General features: G+C 42.2%; 1 protein-coding gene across 10 annotated transcripts in view; it reads left to right on the forward strand.

Annotated features, from left to right (window-relative positions):
- Positions 1-23,792, forward strand: part of Phactr1 (phosphatase and actin regulator 1) — a 463,994-nt gene that overhangs the window by 363,428 nt on the left and 76,774 nt on the right. For 8 of the 10 annotated variants that reach the window (XM_013110659.3, XM_013110663.3, XM_013110661.3 and 5 more), the window contains 2 exons: positions 17,532-17,699; positions 19,974-20,180. In XM_013110659.3, the coding sequence (XP_012966113.1) occupies positions 17,532-17,699; positions 19,974-20,180 (375 nt within the window). The remainder of the gene's footprint in view (positions 1-17,531; positions 17,700-19,973; positions 20,181-23,792) is intronic. The other 2 variants (XM_013110665.3, XM_005066357.4) reach the window with 1 other exon arrangement.

Genomic DNA, 23,792 nt, shown 5'->3' on the forward strand with positions numbered 1-23,792 from the left:
AGACACAGAAGACAGACACATACACACACACAAATAAATAAATATATAAATAAATGTCCTCTTAAGCAACACATCGTTTTCAGAAACAAAAATAAATAAATAATACTTCTCAAGCCAGAAGAATGAATTAATTAGTGTTTTCTTAAGTTACATACAAATCAGCAATGAAAGAACTTGTGTTCTTCACGGGTTGGTTGACTACCTTGTCATATTTCAGGCATTATTCTTTTTTATTTGTTTGTTTGTTTGTTTGTTTGTTTCCAGACAAGGTTTCTTTGTGTAGCTCTGGCTGTCCTGGAACTCCCTCTGTAAACCAGGCTGACCTTGAACTCACAGAGATCAGCCTGCCTCTGCCTCCCAAGTGCTGGAATAAAAGGTATATGTCACTATGTTAGTGAGCAGGCATTATTCTAGGAAGCAGAAGTACTAGTAAGACAGGGCAGGCTCCCTGGCTAGCCCAACTTACCCTGGCAATAAACACAGACAACTTGGCAGATACAGAGGAAGGAATAATTAGCCTTCACACAGCATTTGGAAGTATTAATCCACAGACCAGGAGACTCTTGTAAGGCATCTTGAAAGGAGGAGTGCTGAAGATGCTGAAAGATGGATAGGAATTGTCCTAGAGAAAATGGGAAGGGATGAGGTTGTCCATAGAGGAAGTCCCAGAACCAGTGGACACAGCACGTTGAGAAAATGAAGCAAGAATGAACATCCTCCTATCTTCCCAGTACGGAGTCAGGCAGGCCATGTGGGCTGGAGCACTGTGCCCTTCCTAAGGGCATTTGTGGAGCTTTAGGAGAACTTCTGTGTCCTTCAGAGTCATGGCCTCATCATTCATCCTTCAGGAGAGGATGACTAGGAGATAGTTCAAGACATGAGTCAGGGGGATCAGCCAACCATCATCACTGGGACCCAGAGGACATAATAGTGGGTGGCAGGAATAAAAGTCAGAGGCATAGGGAGGCATCAGGTTAGAAAGCTGTAAGAGATGAGATCAGAAGAACTCTTAAACCACATAGACTTGGGAGTATAAAGAGAGAAGAGTAAAGGGCCTCAGGTAACCAGGTGGGCAGGTACAGGAACCATTCACAGAGCTGGGAACCCAGAGAAGTGGATTTAAAATATACAATATCATGATGATTGGCATCACTGACCAAGATATCCAGTTACTGACAGACAGACACTAACCTACAGAGGGAGATCTGGGGTAGATGTGGTTTGGCATTCCTAGATATATATTCATGATTACTTACTATTATCATTGCTGTGATGAAACACTTAGCAAAATCCACTTAGGAAAACATTTACTTTGGTTCATGGCTTGATGTTACAGACCATCATGGTGGGGAAGACATGGCAGCAAGAGTGGCTATATGTTGGCAGGAACATGTGGTGCCTGGTTACATTGTTGTCTAGTCAGGAAGCATAGAGAGATGAACACTGCCACTCATCTGGTTTTCTCCTTTTCTCCCTTTGCAATCATCCTGGAACCCTGGTTTGTATACTGGTGCCACCATTCAGGGTGGGTCTTCCCTGCCCAGTTAAACATCCCTGGAAACATTGCACAAACCCACCAAGAGGTGTGTCTCCCAAGTGACTCTAAATCCAGTCAAGCTGATTGTGATGATTAAGTGCCCCAGTTGGAAAGTCCAGGTAAATGGATGGTAGTTCTCTAAAAAATTACAAAGAAACAAAGGCCCTGATTTAGGAGAGCTTCTCTGTCCTGAGGACCTTCAACATTTAATTCTCTACTAGTTTAAAGTAATCTAGTAAGAGAGTAAGGAGAACTGTCTTAGGATGAGAAGGTGCCAAAGAATTAAAAGGTAAACAAGAAATGGGCAGCACTGAGAAGACATGACAGGAGACTGTGGTTTACTTGTGGGTAGGGTGATGTCCCAAATGTCAATGCATGAGAGAAAGAGAAAGATCGGAAAAGGTTCTTTTAATTATCTTACACTGTGTAATTGTGTTCTACTACCTGTGAAGCCAATATGCAGTCAGCAGGGTGTAAGTTAGGATGCTCTGATTGCAGGCAAGAAGAAATTTGACTCATAAAATCTAACATAGTAAGCAAATTTGTAACATTCACAAGATTAGGTATTATAAGTTTGTCCTTTAGAATGTCTCAGATACCTTGAGCAAGGCTTAGAGTTTGTCGTTGTTCACCCGATATTCATTGCATGTGTGACTGAATGAGAATTACATGATAAAGTCTGTGGTGGGGTCATGCCAGGATTGGTTAATTCGTCAGTGATGTGACCTAGATAAGAGATACAATCTTCATGTGATACAAGCAAGTCCTTGTGATACAAGCAGGCTGCGATGATTCTAGTATCACATGTACACACTACAGTCCCCAGAGGAATAACAAAGGGCTATATTCTTTCTCTAAAGACATGAAAGTCTTGCCCACTGGTTCTTTAGAATTACCCTAGAATTTGCAGACCTAACTACTAGATGAGAGTTGTACCCTAGTATGGGTTGTCATTAAAAGATCCACTTGATACCACCCTTTCCAACTACCTGACTGGATTCCTCCTGTGATCTCAGGGCAGAGAGGCTCCTTAGTCTAGACAGACAGCATGTCCATCCATAGGCTACCCTGCCTTTTCATACCTCATCAATTCACCACTACTGACCTTCACCGATGTTAGTGATATCATGGAGAACAAAGCAGCTGAAGGTTATTTGTTTTATAAAAGGAATGAATGAAAGAAAAAGAGAGGGTGGAGGAAGGAAGGGAGGGAGGGAGGGAGGGAGGAAGCTACCTATAACTTAGAAAACTTATCCTGACACCATACTTCTACCTAGAACTTGTATAGAGTCGGACAAGTCTATGGGATTTTTAGCCTTTCTCCCTCATGAATATTTATGAGCACCCATAGTCACATAGGAGACACAACCCTAGGGTTCTGGTTCTGGCTCTCCTTTTATTTGTAGAGAAGATACAGAACATCTTTTTCATCTCATTTAACTGATTTTTAGTTGACTACTGACTCAAAATTCCCATCATTTAGCATCATTTCTGGTTTCAATCCCCACTTGCAATTCCTGGTCCTTAGCCTGCTCTGTTGAAGGTATTCTGCCACCAGCTAGATTGCCTCCTCATGTCCCTGGTAGTGAAATATAATGATGAACCATTAAACTCTCTTCTGTCCCTTGCTTGCATGGAGTTGTTAGAGGATTAAGGGACCATCCAATTTAAGCTATCCTCACTCACCTAAAATAGAATCTAACAGCTATTAGCTATGGTCTCCACCATGAGCCCTGTCTTCCTCTCCATCCTCCTTCAATATGCTGTTGATTCCCAGTTCTCCTTCACATCCACCTCACCAGCACGCCCATGATCTGAGATTCTATTACAAGGCTCCAGGAATTCCCCAAAAGCTGTGTCCACTCACATCACATAGTGTGTGGCTCACAACCTCCACTATCATACAAATCACATTATCTTTCCAGGGATCCTAGTTCCTCACCATGGAAATATATTCCATGAGTAGACTACTCACTGCATTGTGGGCCAGTTCAGTAACACCCTTTAATCCTCCATGGAAAAGCATCACGTATTCCTTAGGCCCATTATTATGATTTCCAGGTCTACTTTCTATAACTTTGGCCAGCATTGAAAACATTCTGTCATGGTACAGTAGCCAATAGCCCCATGCAGTCATAGAATAAGTATAACCAGTATGACTGGTAAATAACATTTAAATATTAGTTATCATAAATAGCCACTACATGTGGTTGTTCTGTTCAAGAGCCTGGCTCAAATTTGGATATAGCAATCCCCTGCTGCTGACCTGATACAACTCTAGCCAGTAAAGAATTTTGAGACCTTAGAAGCTTGTCTCAGCAGGGTTTCCTGTTAGCAGTGAAAAGCTATATGCACAATGATAATGTACAATTGAGGCTAAAATACTGTATAGGACAGAAACTGTGCCATTCAGTTTATTTTATGTGCCTTCACTGTCCTGGTTGTATCTTGAATATCAAAATAGCAATAGCAAAATAGTCTCCTCTTTTAGCTACAATCCTTGGATCCAGAGTCATTATTAAGAAATAGTGGTCAGACATGTGGTAACTCATCAGTATAGACAAGGTCAGAGTTAATGCAATTGCTATAAAAAAAAGCATCAGTACTCAGGGCCTAGGACCAAAGACGAGTTGCCTCTAGAATCAAACACCATGATCTGAGTCTAAGAATTGATCATGTCACCAAGTGCCAGGTCAGAAAAGCAGCACATCAGATGAGCTTGTGTGAAGAGCAGTCTGTATACAATGGCACGCAGCCACAGGCCGTGTTGATAAACGCTTTGGAAATTGCTACTGCAGCAAGCTACCCTTGGTGGTTAATCGTTGTCTACATGTGAAGATCTAGAATCACCAGGACACGCTCTTCTGTACATGTCTGTAAGAGTGTTCATGCAGAAGCTTAACTGAGAAAGGAAGACTCGGCTTGAGTGTGACTCGTATCATTCTGGGAGCGGGAGTCTTGGACTGAATAGAAAAATGAAAGCAGTGGAGCTTTGGGATCCATATCTCTCTACCTCATAACTGTGAACACAGTGTGACCAACTGCCTCGTATTCCTGTCACCACCCCTCACCATCAAACTGGGAGCCAAAATAATCCTTTCCTCCTTCAAGTGTTTTATTACAGTACTGAGATAAGTAATTACTGCACTACCCGAGGTCAGTGTCTGCCATCTTTGTGATAAAAAGTTGTGCTGGTTACTTTTTGTTGCTGTGATAAAACACCATGACCAAATGTGACTTTTGTAAGGAAGAGTTTATTTTGGCTTACGGTTTCATAGGGAAGGAGAGCACAGAATGGTGGGGTGAGCATGGCAACAGGCAGACATTCTGACAAGAGACTGAGAGGTTTTATATATATATATATATACATATATATGTATATATATATATAAAATATTGGTTTTTCAAGACAGGGTTTCTCTGTATTGCTTTGGAGGCTCTCCTGGAACTCGCTCTATAGACCAGGCTAGCCTCGAACTCACAGAGATCCTCCTGCCTCTGCCTCCCGAGTGCTGGGATCAAAGGTGTGCACCACCAACGCCCAGCAAGAGGTTATATCTTTATCCATACAAGGGAAGCAGAGAGTGAACAGGAAGTGCTCACTGTTAAAACCCACCCCTAGTCACTTACTTCCTCTAGCAAGGCTTCACATCCTTAAAGGTACACTACCTTCCCAAACAGCACCACCCACTGGGAACTGAGCATTCAAGTACATGAGCCTGTGAGAAACATTTCTCATTTAAACCAAGTCATTGTCACTTACATAGATGATGGCTTAGGGAAACAACACTGAGTAAGAGGGGAAAGACAGCTAAAATCAAAAGATGCTAATAAATTGAAAACAAGTATTTTATTTTAAAAAAAGATGTCAAAACAGAAACAATAGTAAAAATAAAGAAGAGCCAAGTGATTTACTAACACTGAAATGTGACCATTCTACCCCATCTGTGAAACCACACTGTTGCTATCACAGTACTGATGAAATCCTCAGATTGGAATGCACTTGCTTAGATAGTTAAAGGGTGTCTGTGAGTCAAAGATGCCTGCATTCAACAGAAAGAAGCTCCTGGCTCCTAGTAAATATTTCTTGGGTACAAGTTGGTCCGGATAATCCAAAGGCTTTTAACTGCAAAGGGAGATAAAAGTTAAACTGGCAGTATCTTCACTTGGAAATTCTTAAAATATAGGTTCCCTAGTCCTACAGGATCCTGAGAATCTGTCTTCAACTCTGCTGGTACCCAGCCACTTTGAAACAGGTATACATAAAGCATGCACACGCTATTCACGATGATTCTTCCTCACTGGGAAGGAAGCCATTCCCACAAAGCTACTGTCCTTCTTCATTTCTTTGTTCATTGTGTGTTTATTCTAAATAAGACTTCACAAGCTACCCATAGTTACTAGCACTTACGTAGCTGTGACAGGAGGATCATGAGTTGGAGGTCTCCTGGGATTCCCAGTGAGACCCTGACTGTGATTAATTAGTTAATGGTTAATTAAAAGAAAATAAGAGTTTTAAGTTTTAAATGCTTAAGCATCAAATAACAGTAATTCATTAACATGAAATGTTTCATAGGAATGTATTACTGAAAAAAGTGTATTGCTTTCCATGATCCATGCTTAAAATTATGCGAGCTCTTGTTAGCACCATTTCTAAATGAAATCAGACGAAATGAAGGAAATGCTTCTTCCAAAGTTGACAGGTGCCAAGCAGCCATTTCCACTTCTGAGGCTTAAAGCTTTAATCCATCAATGACATCCTTGGGCGACTTGTTTCTTATCAGCTGTTGAGTTTCACTGGCTACAAAGCAGCTGGTGTCCTTGAGGATAATGATTTGGAAGGTCATGGCATTAGCAAGCTCTTACAAAGCTGTGTATCTTGTTACTAAAATGGCACCTTTGTGGGTTGCAGAATGGTGGCTCTGGGTTGGGGAGCTGGCACGGTGGATAAAGTTCTTGCCACGCAAGTGTGAAGACCAAACTGCAGATCTCTAGAACCCACATAAAAGTTGGGCAGGACAGGTGGGTGTGGCAGCCAAATATAACCTCCGCACTCAGTAGGAAGAGACATGAGCACCAGGAGTCCTGGAGCAAGCTGGCTAGTAGACTAGCTATATTGTCAAGTTCTGGGTTCAGCAAGAGACCCTGCCTCAACAAATAAAGATAAGTCACAAAAGATACCTGGCATCAGTTTTGGGTCTCTACACGAACATGAGCATACAAGCATGCACTCACACACATATGTGCACCCATACACATGTGAATACTCATATATACATTCACACACAAAAGGAGACAGACTAGTATGTCTTCCCTCTTTTTGTGTGAGGAATTTTCTAGTTTAGTAGCAAAAGTGCATTTATTTCAGAAAAAAATAAAATAAAATGTTGTATGTCTCGGCTCACTAGCATGTGCCCCTGTGATGAGGACTGAGCCCATTGCTGGTGTCATTCCCACAGAATCACCATTCAACTCTTCACCAGCCAGTTGATAAGATGCATCTCTGTGAAGCTGAAATGAGAACCCAGAAAAGCTCAACAGTAGCTCTGTCTCTGAGGGGGAAGCGTAGTTGACAGTTTCTTGCATCAGGCTCCTCTTACATGTCTTCACAATGAAAATTATTCATTTGAACATAGCTGGGAGTCATTGTTTAATTTTATTTTAATTAGGCCTCTTAATGATCATCAGCAAATGAGAATCTGTTTGCATTGTCATGAGTGTGAGTGTAAATGCTAACACGTATGTGTCCCCAAGGAAGATGTAGTGTAGCTAACACTTCCAAAGGTACTCAGTCTAAAATTATCACATAATACTTGGATACTATCCTCATCCAGTGGAGGGATGCATGAATGGATGGGTGGTTGGATGGTGGATTGTAGGTATAAATATAAATGATAGATAGATAGATAGATAGACAGACAGACAGACAGACAGACAGACAGATAGCAGAAGAGGAAAGAGGGGAGAGGAGAAGCAGAGAGAGAAGAGGGGAAGACTGAAGAGGAGAGAGAAAGAACATGAAGACAGAGCTGGCACATAGTAAATATATGCCATGCTATTTGAAGGACTCTTATTATTGCCATCATAAATAAAATGTCCAATATAGTACTTGGCATTGGAGATGCAGAAATATTCTCTCCTTGCTTCCTGCCCATCTTTCTGCTGTGCTCAGAGGGTTTTTATAAAAGGAACAAAAAGCTCTAGATCTACACCAAAACTTTGCTGGATTTCTTTTTGCATAAAATTAAAACTTTTATCTATAATAAGCCAGAAATCTATCCATTTACTTCCTAATTCTTGTTTTCTATCCAGAGTGAAAAACCTAGATATAAAATGTCTGGCTGTTTAGTTCATCTGCCCTTCTGGCTGATTTTCAGGTATTAGGGGATTCTTGCATCTCCCAGCACCCCACACAAGGAAGATCTAATGCAGTTAACCCATTTGTTTAGAAGGACAGAAATCGAGGTACCCAGAAATGAAGTGACTTGTTGTATACTAGTAATGGCAAAGGTGACCCAGGCATCCCCATGCTCTGGGGTCAGTCTCCTTTCCAATCTACCTGCCACTTCACTTTCCCACCAATGTCTTCCAAAATTGAGCTGGGGTTCTCGTCAGTACATCTCTATTCATTAGTACGCAAATTTCTCAAGACAATGTGATTTATGACACCATTATTTCTGTTGCCTATCTCTGGCTTCTTCCATTTCCTTTTATCTAAGATGGAGGAAATATTGTGGTGGTGTTTCTTGTCCAACTGGATCCCACCACCCTTCTCAACCCCAAATAAACACACAGATGCTATATCAATTATGAAACTGTTGGCCAGTGGCTTGGGCTTCTTATTGGCTAGCTCTGTCAATAGAGCATGGGACTCTTAATCCCAGGGCCATGGACTGACCCTAGTGGGGTCAATCCAAGGGCCTCACTAAACCACCCAGTTGGTAGTAGCAACAGGCAGTGAGTACAAAGGGCAAGGACTTAATCAACGCAAGCTTATAACCTGCACTTACTGGGAATTCTTCATTCATGGGGAATAATTGCAATCCGCAATCCCCATTATGAATGAGGTTCAACAGGTTACCCTCACCTGCCAGCATAGGGTAGGCACATGCTGAGCCAGTCAGTATAGCACGCATGCAGCCCCAGACATCTACAGGGAATCACAGACCTGTTATTGCTCAAACTGGGGTGGCTGGTCACTGCTTGTCCCTCTAAGAAGTTGGGGGACACTGACTACTCAGGGGTCATGCAACTAGTAAGCATGCCAGAGTCTTGGTCACTATCAGAATTTGCCAGACAAATTGCTCCACCAACTAAAAATGGCCAAGCACCACTACCCAAAGAATCGAGAAAAAGTTATCAATCTATCAATCCTGTCCATGACCAGGCTGGCCACACCTCAAGCTTCCCTCCCTCGGCTTCTGTCTACCTGAAGCCACACCCAAAAGGGTGTGGTCACCGTTAGAGGTTCACAGAAAAGACACCTACAATGAAACATACTCCTTCCAGAATGCTCAGGTCAAGGGGCCCACTGCAGTCACCCTTCCCCATCCTGTGCCTGTGAACCATTTGAAAAATGACATAAGCAAGAAGTAGAGTCTCACCTTGATGACTGGTACTAGCTAGCCTTAAGTCCATAGCTGATGGACTTGACACTCTCCTGCTCCCAGGTCAAAACACCTCAAATCACCCAGCAAATGCTAAAGCAAGCCTTGAATTAACAACAATCTAGAGAAAGAAGGAAAGCATAGCTTGAATCTATACCCAGTGGGCCATGGTGAGGGAACAGGGGCTTCATCTTAGTGATGGACTAACTCTATGGAGAGTCAGGAACTAGGTGAAAAACAGGAACACTTAGGGAGAATTGTTCCTGGCAGAAACCAAAGGAATGAATAATGGGTTTTCCTTTTTAACAAAAGTTTGGGGGGTGTTTTTATTTCAGTTTTGCATTTAACTTAATAAGGCTCCTAATAAGACTCCATGTATAGTCTTGTGTCTTTTTTCCAGGTTATATTGGCATTTTCCTTTGGTAATTTCATATACTAATATAATGTATTTGCATGATATGTACCCCCACTTCCCTTCTTTAACTATTCATGAGCCACTAACATCTCCCAACTTCATGTCTTCTTCTTCTTCTTTCTTCTTCTGCTTCTTCATCTCCTCCCTTCTCCCTCCCCTTTTTTTGTTTCTATAACCCACTAAGTCTAATTTTTGTTGCCCTTTGCTCACAGGTGCAGCACCACCCTGTTGCTGGAGTTTCTTTCCCACTAGGTCCTACTGCCCTCAGCCCCAAATAAGCACACAAAAACTTACATTAATTTATAAACTGTTGGCCGATGGCTACGACTTCTTATTGGCTAGCTGTCTTAATTATTAACCCATTTCTATGTTCCTATGTGTTTCCACATGGTCTTGGCTTACTGGAGAATGTCTGGACCTGTTTCTCCTTTGGCATCTACATGGTGTCCTCTGTGGTCTCTCTCTGCCTATCTTTCCCAGAATTCTCCTCATCTTCTAGTCCCACTCATCTTCCTGCCTCTATTGGCCAAACAGTGTTTTATTCATCAACCAATAAGAGAAACATATACAGAAACATAAACATCCCTGATCACCACCCATTGGAGCATGGATAACCTACCATGGGCCACAACCCCTGAAGGAAACTGACTCTTCCTCCTCCAGCAACCATTAGATGTCTGTCAAGAGCAACATGAGAACCTCCTCTATTCTTAGAATACTGATAAGTGTGCATAGGCTGGGGAGACAGCCAAGTCAGCAAAGTGCTTGCCAGAAAAAGCATGAGGACCTGAGCTGAGGCCCAGGACCTGCACGAAAAGACTGTGCACTGTGGTATACACTTGCAAATCCCACTACTAGAGAGGCAGCAACAGGAAGATTCTCTAGAGCTTGCTAGCCAGTCAGCTTCCTCTACCCAAGGGTCCCAGGCCAGTGAGAGACTCTGTCTCATAAAACAAGATATAGGGTGTCTAAGGAGTTGACCTCTGACATCCACATGCATATCACACACCCGCACCCACATACACATGTGAAATACATCCATATCTAATGCACTCAGGCAATAAAAAATAAACATAGATACCATCATAGTGGGGAAAGTTAATGGTCATTAAACTCCACTTGTGTTGTGCCAGGTTCCCTTTAGAATTCTGGCCTTCTATGTGCATCTTTCATTTTCACCTCACTATCGTCAACTTGTGCCTGTTGTTCCCCATTCCCGCACTTGAAATTGGCATTATTTCAAACACTCTGCCTTGCATCAGCACCACCCACACAGTCATTTCAGTCACGTTGATCTCATTCCCAGCAAGGTTATACATTTCCAAAGTGATGCCTGGGACTCAGTTTTGATTTACCTGCACAAATATTCATCCTACTTGGAATATATTGTTCTTTGGTCAGCTATATTTAGCTCTTATTTTCCCAGTATTCTGCCTTTTTCCTTCTTTTTGCAGCATTCTAGTTTATAAATTCAAAATCAGAAAATTGTATGATTACATCAAAACTATCCATCTGGCTTCCTTGGTGCAGCCTGAATGCATACATAGATACATACATACTTCTACTGCTCTATTTTTTCTATTTTTAATTCTAGTTTGAAGTTTCATATTTAAATTTTTTATACATATGAAACTTATTGAAGGAGTGATTCAATGATTTCTTATGAACAATAATGGTTCTTCTCCACACTCATATTCAACCATAATTCATTGAACAAGAATTCATTAATCCCACTAGAACTACATTTGTAAGCATAAGTTTTCATATAAACCATAACTCTCTATCTTAGAAAAATCAACCTTCTGCTGTGGTGCCAAACTCCTTAAAACCAGCACTAGGGAGACAGAGTTGGGCGGATTTCTGTGAGCTCGAGTCCAGCCTGTTCTATAGAACTAGTCCAAGGACAAGGGCTACACCACAAACACACACACACACACACACACACACACACACACACACACAATTTTGAAAAAGAGAAATGAAAGAAAATCAGCTTCCATAGTGAGTTTAACTTTATTAAAATTTTTCGGAGTTAAAATCTCAAATCCCAAAGGACCATGAACCTTGTACCTTTAGGAAGCAAAAGATCCAGTGTTCAAGTAACTTTTCTTTAAAGTGGAAGCTGTTGGTATGTCCATGCCCATGAGTACTTGAATTTCTGTCACCCATTCTCCATGGTGACATTTGTCTGAAAATAAATGTTCAGTTTTCTTTAGCTTTGAACAAATGTAATTGATCAGAATCTTCCTTCTCATACAGTTCAAGACCTGGCCCATGGACCAGTACCTCGAACATTTAGGGTGGGTCTTTCCACCCCAGTTAACCTAATCTTGATCATAGACATGTAATGTTTGTTGCCATGGTGATTCTCAAGCCTGTCACATGTGCAAAATGCCCCCCATCCTTTGTGTCCTTCCACATCCTCCTGGTCACATTTTGCTAGTTCTCTTAAAAAATATGACTGTAGATTATCATATGCCATAACCATAAGCGCAGAAACCTTTAAAAGGCAATATAAAACATCAGAATAATTTCTGATGGCCAGTTCACTATTTTTTCCATGATAAAGTGAGATAATGATGACCTGGAAATTACCCAACTGCCTCATCTTAGTCATGGCGAAGGGATGATTCTTCTTGGGAGTGGGACATCAGGAGAGTTCTGTTAGTGCCAATTTTAAAATGCTGGTAAAGGTACTTAATAAGCAGTGCTTACTAACAGTAAGAATACACAGAGAACAAAAATAGTCTTGGAATTAAACTTATAATTTACAAAACTTGAGTTTGTTTGGAGGTTCTAGCAGTGGAGCATAGCTACATGAAGAAGACTAGTCCTCCTCTATTCAGGAAAGACAATCCTCTGAGTGGAGCATATGTAACTTCAGGAGAGTGATGAGGGAGAAACTGGACATCCACCTAGTCAGCCAGATCAGCTCTATCAGCTTAGGTGATCAATGGAGTGATAGATGTCACAGTCAGATTGCTCTTACATCCCTACCAAGCATTAAAAATTCCCAGCTAATTATTTGGCTTGAAGATAGTATAGTGTATGATGTTGGTTGAACTATTTCATTTTAGCATGTGCTATAAAATGTAATAACGAAATATTTGCGTCTTTAAGAAATAGCAGCATGAATTATTTAATATAATATTTATTTATTGTTTGAAAAATCTCATATATATGCAGTATATTTTTACCATATTCACTCCTCAAACAACATGAGTTGATCCAAATAAAATGGTTCTCACTTCTATAACTACTCACCTTGGTCATGAAAAAGATAATGAATTGATCATGTCTATTGAATAGTTTTCATTTCTACTAAATCTGTATATAAATGTGTCTCTATGTAGATAAACTTGTGGATGGATGGATGGATGGATAAATGGATGGATAGATGGATGGATGGAAGGAAAGATGGATAGATGCTGGGTGAATAGGTAAGTAGATGAATATATGGAGTAGGGTTAGATAGGTAGCTCATTTGATATAGTTAACATTGTTGATATTGAAGAACTTCCCGGAAACTAAGCTGTATTGTTCTAAAAATTGCTGATAACTGTAAAAGTAGAAAAGTCTTTAGATAACTTCACAAAAATCAGACATTAGAATTCTAATTGCAGAAAATTCTATATAAGATGGTCTCAGCTATTTTTCATAATTGTATAAAACACTTAAAATACCTTTATGACTTAAATATGTTCATTATTACATTTTACAATGTATATTTAAATGGAAATTGTACAGCCAACATCATGTACTATACTACTACCTTCAAGCTAAGCAATTAGTTGGGAATTTTTAATACTTGGTAAGGATGTGAGGGAGAAAGCTAAGTAAATATCTAGTATAATTGCTATTGAGATCATAATAGTAAGATTGAAAAACAAGACAGAGTTCTTTAAAGTTTTTTTAATGTGTGTTGGTGGTTTGCCTGCATGCATGAAGTGTCCACAGATGCCAGAAGAGGGAGTTACAGACTATTGTTAGCCATTGTATGACTGCTGGGAACTGAACCTGGGTCCTCTGGAAGAACACCCAGTGCTCTTAACCACTGGGCCATCTCTCCAGACCCAACACACAAAATTTTGAAACATAATAGGATTACAGTCATGTAAAATACTCACAGAAAGAAGACACTGTTTCTTTTAGGTACTGACTAGGGGTGTCATCAACATTTTTTATTTCTTTGTCCCTTTTTAATTTTTTTCAATGGAAACGTGTCCTTATTAGTTACAACAATGAAATTCCCTAGACTGATCCCTCTGCAAAGTAACTTGGGACTTAGCAACCTGGCAAAGGCCCTTTTTCATCCACAAGGAGCCCCAGTTGGAGAGAGCGAAGACGTCCCAAGAGATGGGAGCCACAGGCTTCTCAGTTAGCTAATTTCCTAGCAAGAATGTAAACTGGCTTCTGTAATGAAACCAGAGAAATCCAGCTGCAGCTGCATCTTTTGACCCAGAGTTACCTGTGCAGTACTCTCAACTCTTAAATCAGGCAACCATCATTCAACAGCATCAGTGATCCAACACTTAATGGTTGCATTAAAACCCTATCCTCTTTGGATTGTCTTCTCAAGAGCCATGAGTATACTCAAGGGCCATGAACATCAAGAATCACAGTGGCCTCCCGGAGATGTGTCCAAACCAAATGACACCATGTCATCATCCCACTAATCAGCAGAGCAACTTCCCAGGATAGCAATTTGGAAGTGGTAAATAGAAGCATGTTGAGATGACTGGGGGTACTGTAAGGTCACATTAACACAGCACAGCTCTCCACACCCCTGCAGCTTTGCAGTTCAGCTGTAATCTCCACAGCATTGGCTTTAAGGTCTTGCCCTGATCTTGTGTTCTTAACAAGTAGTTACTGTGTCTTTCATCTCCATGATGATAACATCTGCTACTATTTAGGGTGTGCAGAAAGGTTGAATGAAAAGAAGATAAAGAGATCCAACCTAACCTTCAAAGGCCAGTATTTTGTGTGATTGTGTGTGACTGTCTGCCTCAATGAATATATTAGTGTTTATAGATAATCCATATCAAACACTATAGGTCCTTGAACCATGTACTACTTACAGCCTGATGGCTTAATAAATTACTTGAGCAGTTCTAATGGGGTGGTGTGAAAGATTTCAGTGCTATCAGATATCATAGATGTACAAAATCAAAACATCGAGAGGAATATAGTGGAAGGCAAGACTCACCTCGGTTTCAGATCGCCTTTATTTCTACAACTCTCTTCAGTTTTAAGTCAGCTCGCTGTTTTGCAGGGCTCTGTTCCTGAGTGGGCACGGCTTTATCTTTCATCTGGGTGTTTATTCATCTGATTTAAAGAGCTTTACATCCTCTTGAAAAATTAATTTGGTTTTAATGTTTAGCTATCTAAGACTCCCTGGGTGAAGATGAAATCATGCTAGGGGGGTTGATTTAACAAATGGCCATTGAATGGGAGTCTTTCATCCTCAAATCTACCCTTTGAGGGACTGAGCTTCATGCAAATCAAAGCTGACATGGTTGGTGGTTGGCACCAAAAGGATTCTGGCACTTCCCAGCTGCCTTGGGCTGCCACAGCCTCTTAGGTAGGGATTATAGATTTTCTTTAATACTTACTCACCTCAAGAATTGGGTGAGGACAGAAGTAAAGAGATGAATGATCTTCTTTGGACCTGGAGTTGCATGTCCTCACTGCTTCTTTGTTTCCTAATGTTTTTTGGATTTTGGTTTTGGCTTTGTTCTTATTTTTCACACAATATATTCTTCTCCCACCTGAATTAATACCTTTATGTCTCTAGTTAGAAAATAAAATAAAATAGGTATCTAAGGAATAAAAATAAAATAAATCAAGAGCACACAAATTGGAATATGACAAAACAACCAGACAACAAAGAGAGGCAAAGAGAAAGCCCAAGAAACACATATAGACACAGAGACACACACTTGCACACACACAGAAAGCCCATTAAAAACCTCAAACTAGAAGTTGAGGAGGGGAAAATGCCCCAACAGCTTTATGAGACAAATCCTCATAAGATGCAAATGAGTACTGTGTTGGCCACCTACTAGTGGGCATGGAGCCTACCCTTATGAGTGGTTTGTTTCTCTAAGTGAGATTTCCTTGAACAAAGCTTAAATCTTTCATTTCCAAGTGGCAATCAATTGGACATGGTTTCTGTGTCAGGGATGGAAGCGTGTGTCCATGTCTTTCTGCTCTAGGACCACATCTGGTGCAGACCTGTGCAGGCCCTGTGCACACTATCTCAGTCTCTGTGAGTTCATATGTGTGTCAGTCCTGTTCTATTTATAAGGTCTAGATACCTTGGTGTCCTCCATCTCCTCTGGCTCTTATACTATTCCTGCCTCCTCTTCCAAAGTGTTCCCTAAGCTCTGAGAAGAAGGATTTGATGGTAACATCCTTTTAGGGCTAGTGTTCAGTGATCTCTCACTTTCCATATATTGTCTGGCTGTGGTCTCTGTATTTGCTTCCATCTGCTGCAGGAGGAACTGTCTCTGATAATGACTGAATGAGAGTCAGATCTATCCATACAGCAGAAAGTTATTACAAATCATTTTATTGCTACGTTCCTTTAGCAGAACAATAGTATCTGGTTTTTCCCTAGGCCCTGGCTTATCTAGTCTCATGTTCTTGACCACCCAAGTAGCACTGGGTATGGGTTCTATCTCTTGGAGTTGGCCTTATCTCAAATCAGATTTTGGATGGTTTCTCCCACAAGCTTTGTGCCACTATTGCTTCAGCGTGTCTTACGGGAAGGTCACCATTATAGATTGAAGGACTTTTTTAGCTGGGTTGGTGTTTACCTTTTTCCTTTGGTAGCATGCATTTCCAATACCACAAATACTATCCAATGGAGGTGAAGGCTCTAGGTAGGCACCAACTTGGCTTCTCCATGTCCAATGATTTGTATAGGTGTTGTCCTTACCAATAGGGCCTTACTGTCAGTTTGTAGAAAGCCACCAATAGCCTTGGCAATGTTTGTTCCCTAATGTATAAATTCGCAGTCTTAGCTCTTTCTGTCTCCATGGCCTGCTAAATTTCTACAGATTTTAAAAATTAAAAGGAAAAAGCAATTTTCATTCACTTTTATTAAGAAAAAAGTCAGGGCTAGAGAGAGGCTTGATGGCTAAGAGCTCATAGAAAACCTGATTTCAGTTCTCAGCAACTGCACTGGGAGGCTTACAGCTCTTACCACAGCTGCAGAGAGGTACAGCTCATGTCATGATACCATGTTCTGGCCTCATAGAACACCTCTACTCACATGCACATGCTCGCATGTCTTAATTAGGGTTTCTTTGCTATGAAGAGACACATGACCACAGCAACTCTTATAAAGGAAAAGATTTAATTGTGGAGGCTCACTTACAGTTAGGAGGCTCAGTCTATTATCATCATGGTGGGACATGGTGGTGGGCGGGAAGACATGGTGCTGGGGAGGTAGCTGAGAGTTCTATATCTTGCAAGCAACAGGAAGTGAACTGTCACACTGGGTGTGGCTTGAGCATATATGATACCTCAAAACCTGCCTCCACAGTGACATACTTCCTCCAACAAGACCACACCTACTCCAGTAAGACCACACTTCCCATTCGTACCATTCCCTTTGGGAGCCATTTTCTTTCAAACCACCATACTACGTATAGATGCAACTACATATAATTTAAAAATTCAGTAAGCCTTCTAAATGGAAAAATACTTACACACATAGAACACAAGATGAACTGGGATGGAAAGGATGGAAAGAAAACAGACAAGTTGCTGTGAATGGCTGAAAAGTACTTTCCAGAAACATATGGGCTCTCTCTAAAGGTGCATCTTTTAAAATCAAAGAGCTGCTGTCAAGTGCAGATACTGACCTTGATAAAGATGGTTCAGAGCACCTAGACTTGTTAGCAGCCTTGAGTGTTACCATGACGACACACCTTGTCTGATCCTACCATCTTCTTCTCACCCACAGATGGAGAGCTCTCCATTTCAAATGAAGACGACTCCCTGGAGAATGGACAGTCCCTGAGTTCCAGCCAACTGTCTTTGCCTGCCCTGTCAGAAATGGAGCCTGTACCAATGCCCAGGGACCCTTGCTCATTTGAGGTGCTCCAAGCTTCAGATATCATGGATGGACCAGGTAATAACCTGACAGAGGCATGGGGTGGGTCTCCAGGATGTTACAGTCTCCTGGTAGGACTTGGGATACCCATTTTAAGCTTTATATGTGAGAGAAACTAGTGTCATAGTTTTATGTACATAACTGAGTCTAAGAAAATGTGGATGCTATTTTCACATAATGTTTTATAGTTTGTAAAAAGCACTTTTGTGACTGAAGTCACTTTAAAGGTATTATAACTTATCTTATAATATTGATGGTGTAAAGTAGTGCTTGTTTTCTAACATCATCTTCATTAAGACAAATCAAAAGAATCCCATTCCTCTCTCAACCTATCTAATCCTTTTGTCCCAAAGGCCTGGCTACACTATTTAATTTCTAGTCCTAACAGACTCATCAGTGATTATATCAGTTTAGTAAATTTACTGGATATAGCCAATCAATGTATTTGTTAAACTGTATACAATTTCCCAGCTAAGCTGGAGCCTGCCTGTAGATGAGTTTGCATGCCTTCTTATTATTGCCCCCCCTTTGGCCCACTGTCACCCCAGTGGCCAATCTGCCTCTCTCAGGAGGTGCAGAGCCCTCCTTACCAGCCCAAAGGTGAGTCCCTACCAACAGAGAGTAGCAGCACCTGTCAGATGGGCTGGGGAAGGAGCCTCGGGGACTACCTGGGGTGTGGTTGACAGGCTACAGTCCTGGTACTGCCAGGTGCAGCATCTTCATGCACCCTTTATTCATGTGAGAGCAGGGGAGAGAGGTAGTTTTCCCCAAGTCGGTTCTCACGCTTCACGACAGTGCCTGGCCAGCTATTGTTGAGCGCTGATTAGAACAATGTCCCTTGAGGTGAAGAAAACTCAGCATGTCAAGGGTTCTTTGCAGGGCTGTGCTGCTATGTAGACATTACTTTCTCCATGGGAGAAGGAAGACAAGAAAGTGGAAGAATCTTTATAAACTGTCTCCTTTGGCAGTTGTGGAAGGCAGGGGGACAAACAGTTGAACTCTATTTTGCCTTTAGAAGTTTTCCCAACAAAAACACTGAATTTTCAATTTTCAACTCAACTTCCCTCGTACCACTAGAATCTGCAGTTAGCCTCTTCTAGCGAAATCTACCACCCCAGCCAAGTCCCAGGGTTTTACGGATATTACCCAGGTTGCCAGCACAGCAGGAAGCAGTAGGCTGCCACCTCATGGCAACTCAGCAAAGGAACCTATCAGGAGGCTCCTGTGGGGGAAAAAGAAGAGTCAGGTCCAAGTAAAGAGATGGGGGAGAGTTGAAACAAGACAGTGGGAGCTACGATGTGACTTGGGTGTTATGGTGCTTGCCTAGGATGCACGATGACCTGGGGTCAATCCCTAGTACCAAGTACCGAGTTAGTTCCAAGGCAGGGTGGTACATGCTGTGCAATCCCAGCACTCAGGAGAGAGAAGCTGGAGAACTGGAAGTCCAAGGTCAACCAGCCTAGAACGTATGAGACCCTGGGGGGGGAAAAAAGGGAAAAAGTAAAGACGACAACCAGAAGTCTGGCAAGCAGGAAGTGAAGGAATAGGACAAATAAAAAGGTGTAACCCTTGCACACCCTCTGCCTTGTGAGAATTTATAGGGCCAGGCAGGGCAAGAATGTGTCCTCAGAGCTAGAGTCCTCATTGAGAGCCTGGCTCTCAGTCCTGACCACTCCAGAGCTTAGAGCGACAACCACCAAAGCCTGTGTGCATACCCTGCTAATGACAACCTTGCCGGCTGCCACCTGGTATCCGAGACCAGTGAGCAGACCCAGTCAGTGGATAACACTAATACTTACCACCAATTTGTGGTCCATCTCTCTTCCCTCAACAAAGGAAGAACTCAGGAACCCAAGGAAAGGTGCTGGCCCTTCATGTTCAGTTTAGGGGACTCAAATTCCCCGTGCTACTCATGGTCCTGTTAGTTGTGCGTATGGTCTCCCGAGTCACATGGCAGAGCATCTGTAGACTCTGGATGATGCAGGTTCAGTTTGAAGTGGTGACCTTTTCATGAAGAAATGCCCTTGCCCCGCCCCTTTGCCCTCTTGCTCTTTCTTCATCTCTCCCCTCTCTTCCTTTGCCTCCTCTTTCTGCCCCTCCCCCCTCATCCCACCTGCTTTATTGGATTTTTCTTGTCCTTGCTTTAGCTCTCTCTGTGTGTGCCCATTATGGCCTACAGCGGGTGGCACTCTGCTGTCTTGTTGGGCTGCCAGTGTCCCTGTCCTGTGTCCCTGGCTGGCCAGCACTGCGTTTGTGTAATGTCTCCTGTGTATCATGTGGTTGTCCCCTCAGTGTCTCAAGAGAGTCCCTCTGCCAGTGAGTCTGGAGTCCTCCTGTCCCAAGATCCTTCAGCCAAACCAGTTCTGTTCCTGCCCCCCAAAAAACCTGCTGCTTTCTCTGGAGACCATGAGGAGACCCCAGTGAAGCAGTTGTCCCTTCTCAAGCAGCCCCCGGCCCTGCCTCCCAAACCCACTGCCCGGATTGCCAACCACTTAACAGGTAAGTCCACCATCTTCTGAGGTGCACAGCCCCTCCCTCCCTTCATGGGATAGTTTTTCTCTCTCTGGTTCTTTTTATCTGAAGTCTGAATAGGGCATCTCTGGGAAGATGACCCCACGGGGTGTTTGGGTATTTGTATGTGTGTGTTGGTACATGAGATCACGACCAGAGTTTATGTCACTGTGTCAAGAAGCATTTGATATGCAATTGCCAGCCAGATGCCAAGATCCTTCGGTGTTATCTGTCATATGTGTATCTGTAAATATGTACATTATATTTATGTGATGGATTCAAGATTATTGCCCATCTGGGTGAATTAGAATCCCCGTCAAAATGTTTACACAGGCGAAGAAAACTGCTTTGCTTTCTTCATAATGAGTCTGTTAAGGCTTTAAATGTTTGTAAGTTATTGATCTAAAGTCTAGGATATTTCTGCAATTAAAACTAATGTCATTCGCTTACTGTCAGTTCTCTTAAAAAAGAAAGAAGCTAGGCATGGTGGTACATTCCTGTAATTCCATCACTTGAGAGGTGGAAGCAGAGATCAGGAGCTCAATATCACCTTTGATTACTTAGCAAGTCCAAGGTCAGCCTGAGCTATATGAAACCTATATAGCCTGAGCTATGTTGAGGAAGTACAGGCTTAGCAGAGGTACTAAGGAGTAAGGAGAGATTTTACATATCCATACCGCTGACCACTCCCGTGTGGGTGTGTTCATGGTTATGCAGAACATACAGGGGATAAACAGAGTTGGGGGGGGACTCACTCTCTTTGGGTTCCGGTTTCCTCCTGGAGAGCAGTGTGCAGACCTTTGGTTCTCGACTTTCTTGACTTTTCACGTAAGTGATTTCTCTTTCAATAAAATATCATAGGACATCCCTATTTTGTGTAGTTTAATATTTCTGCATTACTAAGGTACCTTCACTCTGTGTGGTTAGTGAGTGTATGCACAGGTATGGAGTTGGGTGTGTAATGAAATTGCATTTCGCCATTATGATATAATCATTGAATTAGGCAGTATATTTAAAGTATAGGGGAGGTATGTGTAGGGTCTATGCAAATACCATGTGCTGTTTTGTAGAAGGGACTTGAACATGCATGGATTTGGGTGTCTACGGAAGCCTTAAGCCAAGCTTCTACAGAAACCAAGGAGTGACTGTATTAGAGTGCTCGAACAAATGCCGTTTGGAGAAGAGCCATGGTTCAGTGCAGCCTCACAAAAAGTCCCTGAAGAAGACTGAAGCCCTGTTGGCATTCACATAATGGACATTTTTAGAAAATTGGGGAAGGGATTCCCTGGAAGAAGACTCTGGGAAAGGTCACTTCAGTGGCTCAACTGGGATAAAGACACCATTAAGGGTTTAATTAAAACCACAACCACCTAGAGACAGGGTTCACTGGGTAGTTGGCAGCAAAGATTTGTATTTTACTCCCTAGAATAGCAAGGTTGTAGGTTTTTGGATGCTATGATGCAATGAGCCTTTAAATCATCTTCCTAGGCCGGTGGGTAGTGGAGTGGCACACGCCTTTAATCCCAGCACTAGGGAGGCAGAAACAGGCAGATCTTTGTGAGTTTGAGACCAGCCTGGTCTACAAGAGCTAGTTCCAGAACAACCTCCAAAGCCACAGAGAAACCCCATCTTGAAAAACCAAACCAAGCCAAAACAAAAAAAATAAAATAAAACAAAAATAATCATCTTCCTGGAGGACAGGCATGGTGGGTGGCATATGCCTTTAATCCCAGCACTTAGAAGGCAGAGGCAGGAAGATCTCTCTGAACTTAGGCTAGCTTGGTGTATGTAGAAAGTTTCAGGCCAGCCAGGACTATATAGTGAGGCCCAGTCTTAAGAAAAACAAAACAAAACAAAAAAAAACCCTTCCTGGGTCACTATGTAGAATAAACATATATAGGAAAAGGTTGAAGGTGTATGTCAGAAGCCAACAAAGTTAACTGGGGGCTATGCACCTCAGAATTACTAGTAGCATTGAAAGGAATTGTCTGAGCCAGGAAAACTTCTCTTACAACCTGGCAAGAATCCACTGGCAAAGGAAGAAAGATAGGCAAGAATAGCTATAGAAATTTTAATGCACAACATACTCTATTTAGTTATCTAGTAGAGGAAATAACATGGCAGCCTCATTGTGAGCTCAGGAGCTTGAGTGGGCCAGCTGTGCATAGGAGCCAGTGCACGAGGGACCAAAGATCTCTCTGCGTGATCATTGTGAGCTCAGGAGCTTGAGTGGGCCAGCTGTGCATAGGAGCCAGTGCACGAGGGACCAAAGATCTCTCTGCGTGATCTATATGGTTTGTAAGCATTAGCACTGCATAACTTGTAGCAAATGCATAAAAATACATTGCAGCCTTTTCTTGTGTGTGGTTGTCTCCTAAATATGGTAAAGATAAGATTGGGAGAGGTGTTGGTGTCTAGGGACTGTCAAGCTAGGGCCACCCTTTTGGGTCTAAACTCCGTTAGACTTGCTTAATTTTCATAAATGAGCAATCAGTCATAATGAATCTGCATCACCATGAAGAGCTCTGCTAACCCCATTCTGTTACTAATTGCTCTAGAGACATCTGGGCCATGTCAGAAGGAATTAATCAACTATGAATTCCAGAGCTCTAAATTAAGACTCATGAGTGGCTAGTGTATTCTCACTTTTGTTCTCTGTGTTTGAAAGAAAATGCTGGACCATTGAAAGACACCAAGCATGATTTTAAAAAGTGGGTAGGTGGAGGAAATGTAGCCTGAACAGAAGCAGTATCCAACTTCCCAATCAGAAAGTGGCGTGCAGAACTCTCTCTCCTGTAGGATTCACTTCCACTTCATCAGGAAAACCACAGTGGACTTGGGGAATGTATATCATACAACTCTCAGTTCTTCAGTCGCGTGGAGAGCAGCCCTCGTTCTTTCTGTGTTCTTGTTGTCCTCTCCCTCCTCCTCCTCTTCATCTCATCACCAGCCTGCCTAGCAGCACATGAAACAGGGTTGGGAGTTGCTGGGCATTGGAGTCTTGCCTGCATCCAGTGGGGTTGCCTGTGTTGTGGATGTGATCCAAGGTGAATGAGTCTCAAAATGGGTTCTAACTGGAAGGATGGATGCTGCCCCCAGGGACCCTGTCTCCCACCTTTCCAAGGCTCCACCAGTTGCCTCCCTAAGTATCCTTACCTGGGATCTACATGTTAAACATTCCATGACTGACCAATACCTTCTGAATGAGCAACCTGTGAGGAGCAGGCACCCCATATGTGGGAAATGAATAAAGAATAATTCATGGCGTCACAGATTCGTGACCTGACCACCACGTCTGGGTAGCAACTGGGCAGCTAGCAAGCAATATGGTTGCTTGAGAACGTTACTAGGTACCATTCAGACCTTGAGGTACAAATCAGTCTCATTCCTACCTCCTTGTCACAGAAGATGACCAAAAAATATGAAGATATTGATTGTGGTTACACAGCTGGTAAATCACCAGCTTTCTTGGTTTCTAATTTTTGTGTGTTTACATCCAATTTGTAATTATAAGAGCTGCTTCTTTTCATAACTTACATTAGCCTGCTCAGGCTGCCATCATAATTAATATAGACTAGATGGTCCTATGCAGCAAAAATT

Source organism: Mesocricetus auratus, unplaced genomic scaffold (assembly GCF_017639785.1).
Source record: "Mesocricetus auratus isolate SY011 unplaced genomic scaffold, BCM_Maur_2.0 Super-Scaffold_100013, whole genome shotgun sequence".
Lineage (NCBI taxonomy): Eukaryota > Metazoa > Chordata > Mammalia > Rodentia > Cricetidae > Mesocricetus > Mesocricetus auratus.